The following is a 6,000-nucleotide window of genomic DNA, read 5'->3' as shown; positions in this document are numbered from 1 at the left end:
CAGTGGAAACCTGTTGCTGGTCAGATATAAGGACAAGAGGGATGTCCTTGTACTGTCCACAATTCATGGTAACCCCTGTCCCTGTGTGAGGTACCACGGCAACTGTCCTCAAGCCCGATTGTATCGTCGACTACAATCGGTATATGGGAGGAGTTGATCTCTCTGATCAAGTCCTCAAGCCATATAATGCCATGCGAAAACCCGGGCATGGTACAAAAAAGTTGCGGTCTACTTGATGCAGGTTGCCTTGTACAACTCTTTTGTGCTGTCCCGGAGCGCTGGCAACACAGGGACATTCCTTCAGTTCTATGAGGCAGTCCTCAAGGCCCTGATCTTTTCAGACCGGGAAAGAGCAGGCCGGAGTACTTCAGGAACTGGAGGCGCCTGGATCGGCCCTGGCCAACACTTTCCATGTGTGGTCCCCCATACTGGAAAGAAGGAACGGACCCCAAAAAGGTGCAGAGTGTGTCACAGGAGGGGATACGGAAGGACACCACTACTCAATGTGACACGTGCCCCGATCATCCGGGCTTCTGCATTATTAGTTGCTTCAGGGAGTACCATGCTTCCATGGAGTACTAAATTTATATCCCAATTTAGCCACTGACAATCAGATAAAAAACAGTTTCTCAGACTTGAGACACTAAAACTATTATTTAGTAAAACTAAACTAAATTAAAAAGTAGACATATTAGGTATCACCGCGTCCGTTAGAATCTGCTCTATAAAAATACCCCCAACCCCTCATTTTTTGTCACCTTACATCACAAAAATTGTAATAGCAAGCGATCAAAAAGTCATATGCCCCCCAAAATAGGGCCAACAAAACCGTCCTCTCATCCCGCAAAAAATGAGCCCCTACATAAGATGATCGGCAAAAAAATATAAATAAAATGACTGTTAGACTAGTGAGATACTAAAATGCATTTTTTTTCTTTATAAAAAGATAATAAAGCGTAAAACATAAATAAATAAAAAGTAGACATATTCGTTATCTCCACGTCCGTAAGAATCTGCTCTCTAAAAATACCCCCCTAATCCCTCAGATGAACACGGTAAAGAAAAAAAACGGTGCCAAAAAAGCAATTTTTGGGCTAGTTTTTCATGTTAATCAGTTTTTTTCCATTAACAAAGCAAGGGTTAACAGCCAAACAAAACTTAATATTTATTACCTTCATACCGCAGTTTACAGAAACACCCCATATGTGGCCGTAAACTGCTGTATGACCAAACGGCAGGGCGCAGAAGGAAAGGAATGCTGTATGGTTTCTGGAAGGCAGATTTTGAGGGCGTTTTTTTGGGGGGCACCATGTCTCATTTGAAGCCCCCCTGATGCACCCCTAGAGTAAAAACTCCATAAAAGCGACCCAGTCTAAGAAACTACACCCCTCAAGGTATCCAAAACTGACTTTACAAGCGTTGTTAACCCTTTAGGTGTTCCACAAGAGTTATTGGCAAATGGAGATTACATTTCAGAATTTCTATTTCTGGTAACCTTGCCTCACAAAAATGTAATATAGATAATCCAAAAATAGTATGTACCCTAAAAATAGTCCCAACAAAACTGCCACCTTATCCCGTAGTTTTCAAAATGGGGTCACTTTCATGGAGTTTCTACTCTAGGGGTGCATCAAGGAGGCTTCAAATGGGACATGGTGTAAATAAACCAGTCCAGCAAAATCTGCCTTCCAAAAACCATACGGCGCACCTTTCCCTCTACGCCCTACTGTGTGCAGTACAGTAGTTTACAGCCACATATGGGGTGTTCCTGCAAACTACAGAATTGGGGCAATAAATATAGCATTTTGTTTGGCTGTTAACTCTTGCTTTGTTACTGGAAAAAATGGATTAAAATGAAATTTGAGAATAAAAATGTTTGGGCAAATTTTCCATCTCCATTTGCCAATAACTCTTGTGCAACACCTAAAGGGTTAACAAAGTTTATAAAATCAGTTTTGAATACCTTGAGAGGTGTAGTTTCTTAGATGGTGTCACTTTTATGGAGTTTCTACTCTAGGGGTGCATCAGGGGGGCTTCAAATAGGACATGGAGTAAATAAACCAGTCCAGAAAAATCGGCCTTCCAAAAACCATACGGTGCACCTTTCCCTCTACACCCTACTGTGTGCCCGTACGTATGGGGTGTTTCTGCAAACTACAGAATAGGGGCAATAAATATAGCATTTTGTTTTGCTGTTAACCCTTGTTTTGTTACTGGAAAAAATGGATTAAAATGGAGAATTTGCCAAAAAGTAGAAAGTCTCAAATTTCATCTCCATTTGCCAATAACTCTTGTGCAACACCTAAAGGGTTAACGACGTTTGTAAAATCAGTTTAGAATTCCTTGAGGGTGTAGTTTCTAGAATGGGGTCATTCTTGGGTGGTTTCTATTATGTAAGCCTCACAAAGTGACTTCAGACCTGAATTGGTCCCTATAAATTGGGTTTTTGAAAATTTCTGAAAAATTTCAAGATTAGATTACTTCTAAACTTCTAAGCCTTGTAACATCCCCCAAAATATAAAATATCATTCCCAAAATGATCCAAACATGAAGTAGACATATGGGGAATGTAAAGTAATAACAATTTTTTGAGGTATTACTATGTATTATAGAAGTAGAGAAATTGAAACTTGGAAATTTGCAATTTTTTTATAAATAAAAATGAATTTCTTTGACCTCATTTTACCAATGTCATAAAGTACAATATGTGACGAAAAAACTATCTCAGAATGGCCTGGATAAGTCAAAGCGTTTTAAAGTTATCATCACCACTTAAAGTGACACTGGTGAGATTTGCAAAAAATGGCCTGGTCCTTAAGGTGAAATAAGGCTGTGGAGTTAAACAATAGGGGACACTGATTAGCCTATTATTAAGGGAGCTTTTCCAGAGAGCAGAACCCCTTTCAGTAATTCAGGTTCCAGGCTAATAATAAAGACACAGTCTACTTTTCTGTTTCATACTGCAGTTTATTTTATTTCACATCACAGGTTATCTGGATGATGTTCCCAAGTGTCACCACCTAAAAGAAAACGACAGACATTAGGAAAAGACAGAATTAATGCTCCATTCATGTATGATAGTAGACTTGTAGAAAAGAGTCACACCACCTGCAAAGAAGCCCTTGACGTAAACTGCTGCCTATTACTGACTACCTTTTTATTTTTCAGAATAAGGAATTGATCAAATTTATGGTATGGCCCTGAAACAATATATATCATATTATTATCTCCGAAGGAGCTACAGATTAGAAAATCAGGGAGTAACTTTGAATAGAACGGGGTATAGGTATTTTTTTATATATTACAATATCATCATGTTATCCCCTTTCCCTAAACATGACCACCAGTTGGATATAATGGGGTACCAGATGGAGGGTAGGCTTGCATGAGATCTCTGCTGTCTGCCAACATTTCCTCTAAACTAAGCAATCTGAAAAGGCATCTAGTACTATACAAAAAAAAATCCATCACCCCTTTTTATGTTGCCCTCTCCAGCGATGTCTATGATGTAGTTCCTGAAAAATGTATGGCTTTTTAGCTGTGCTGGCATCCACTGTGAGGAAGGAGACTTTGTGGTCATAAGCTGTGGGGACAGCCCCACAAATGATTGATGACTTTCTCCATTTTACTGTGCATAGGGAGAAAGCTACCGATCATCAGAGGGTTGATGGGGCTACTACCAGAGATCAAGAATATTAAGATTCCTATCGGACAGCATTTCTCAGAAACTACATTATAGACATATACAACACAGACAAGGCTGGACTGCCCTAAGGGAAGCATAAAGGAGGTGACAGATTCTCTTTAAAGGCTTATGCACATGACCGTATGTATTTTGCGGTCCACAAAAAATACAGATGTCGTCCGTGTGACATCTGTATTGCATCTGTTTTTTTTTTTTGCGGACCCATTGTAACAATGCCTATCCTTGTCCGCAAAACGGACTAGAATAGGACATGTTCTATCTTTTTTGTGGAACGACCATGCAGAAATACTGAAACGGAATGCACACAGAGTCATTTCCGACACGGAAAGAAAATATATGTTTGTGTGCATGAGATCTAAGCAACACCTTAACTATGTGAACAACAGCAAAATTTCAGTAGTGTTTTATTTTTTGCTTGTTTTGCAGTGTAATTCTGGTTTTTAGTGTGTTTTTTTGGTTTGAGGGAGCAGTTTAGCAAATGTTGCTGGAACTGACTCTGAAAATCTTGCAATTGTTTTTTTTTTGCATGGGTTTTTTTGTGCAGCATTTTTTTTTTTACTTAAATGAGAAATAATTTTATCAAAACCACAGCAAATAAGGTAGACTGATTAAAACAAAAAATTACAATGACCCCCACTTGATTTGTCTGCAGGTCTATTTGAATAAATACAGTGGGATGCGAAAGTTTGGGCAACCTTGTTAATCGTCATGATTTTCCTGTATAAATCGTTGGTTGTTACGATAAAAAATGTCAGTTAAATATATCATATAGGAGACACACACAGTGATATTTGAGAAGTGAAATTAAGTTTATTGGAATTACAGAAAGCGTGCTATAATTGTTTAACCACTTTAACCCCGCTAGCTAAAACCCCCTTAATGACCAGGCCACTTTTTACACTTCTGCACTACACTACTTTCACCGTTTATTGCTCGGTCATGCAACTTACCACCCAAATGAATTTTACCTCCTTTTCTTCTCACTAATAGAGATTTCATTTGGTGGTATTTCATTGCTGCTGACATTTTTACTTTTTTTGTTATTAATCGAAATGTAACGATTTTTTTGCCAAAAAATGACATTTCTTACTTTCAGCTGTAAAATTTTGCAAAAAAAACGACATTTATATATAAATTTTTCGCTAAATTTATTGTTCTACATGTCTTTGATCAAAAAAAATGTTTGGGCAAAAAAAAAAATGGTTTGGGTAAAAGTTATAGCGTTTACAAACTATGGTACAAAAATGTGAGTTTCCGCTTTTTGAAGCAGCTCTGACTTTCTGAGCACCTGTCATGTTTCCTGAGGTTCTACAATGCCCAAACAGTAGAAAAACCCCACAAATGACCCCATTTCGGAAAGTAGACACCCTAAGGTATTCGCTGATGGGCATAGTGAGTTCATAGAACTTTTTTTATTTTTTGTCACAAGTTAGCGGAAAATTATGATTTTTTTTTGTATTTCTTACAAAGTCTCATATTCCACTAACTTGCGACAAAAAATAAAAAATTCTAGGAACTCACTTGTGGGGTAGTTATACTGCCCTGGCAATTTAGGGGCCCAAATGTGTGAGAAGTACTTTGCATTCAAAATGTCTAAAAAATGGCCTGCGAAATCCGAAAGGTGCACTTTGGAATATGTGCCCCTTTGCCCACCTTGGCTGCAAAAAAGTGTCACACATCTGATATCGCCGTACTCAGGAGAAGTTGGGGAATGTGTTTTGGGGTGTCATTTTACATATACCCATGCTGGGTGAGATAAATATCTTGGTCAAATGCCAACTTTGTATAAAAAAAATGGGAAAAGTTGTCTTTTGCCAAGATATTTCTCTCACCCAGCATGGTTATATGTAAAATGACACCCCAAAACACATTCCCCAACTTCTCCTGAGTACGGTGATACCACATGTGTGACAGTTTTTGCAGCCTAGATTTGCAAAGGTGCCCAAATTCCTTTTAGGAGGGCATTTTTAGACATTTGGATCCCAGACTTCTTCTGGCACTTTAGGGCCCCTAAAAAGCCAGGGCAGTATAAATACCCCACATGTGACCCCACTTTGGAAAGAAGACACCCCAAGGTATTCAATGAGGGGCCTGGCGAGTTCAAAGAATTTTTTTTTTTGGCATAAGTTAGCGGAAATTGATTTTTTTGTTTTGTTTTTTTCTCGCAAAGTCTCACTTTCCGCTAACTTGGGACAAAAATTTAAATCTTTCATGGACTCAATATGCTCCTCAGCAAATACTTTGGGGTGTCTTCTTTCCAAAATGGGGTCAGTTGTGGGGTGTTTGTACAGCCC

At 38.7% G+C, this 6,000-nt stretch overlaps 1 protein-coding gene across 2 annotated transcripts in view; it reads right to left on the bottom strand.

Moving 5' to 3' along the window:
* Positions 1 to 2,946: 2,946 nt before the first annotated feature.
* The window catches only part of LOC122933390 (C4b-binding protein alpha chain-like), a 106,684-nt gene continuing 103,630 nt past the window's right edge, over positions 2,947 to 6,000 (bottom strand). For both annotated transcript variants that reach the window (XM_044288357.1, XM_044288359.1), the window contains one exon: positions 2,947 to 3,020. In XM_044288357.1, coding sequence (XP_044144292.1) covers positions 3,014 to 3,020 — 7 coding nt within the window. In that variant the 3' untranslated portion in view covers positions 2,947 to 3,013. The remainder of the gene's footprint in view (positions 3,021 to 6,000) is intronic.

Source organism: Bufo gargarizans, chromosome 3 (genome assembly GCF_014858855.1).
Source record: "Bufo gargarizans isolate SCDJY-AF-19 chromosome 3, ASM1485885v1, whole genome shotgun sequence".
NCBI classification, from domain to species: Eukaryota; Metazoa; Chordata; class Amphibia; order Anura; family Bufonidae; genus Bufo; species Bufo gargarizans.
This window is presented reverse-complemented; position numbering and strand designations above follow the sequence as displayed.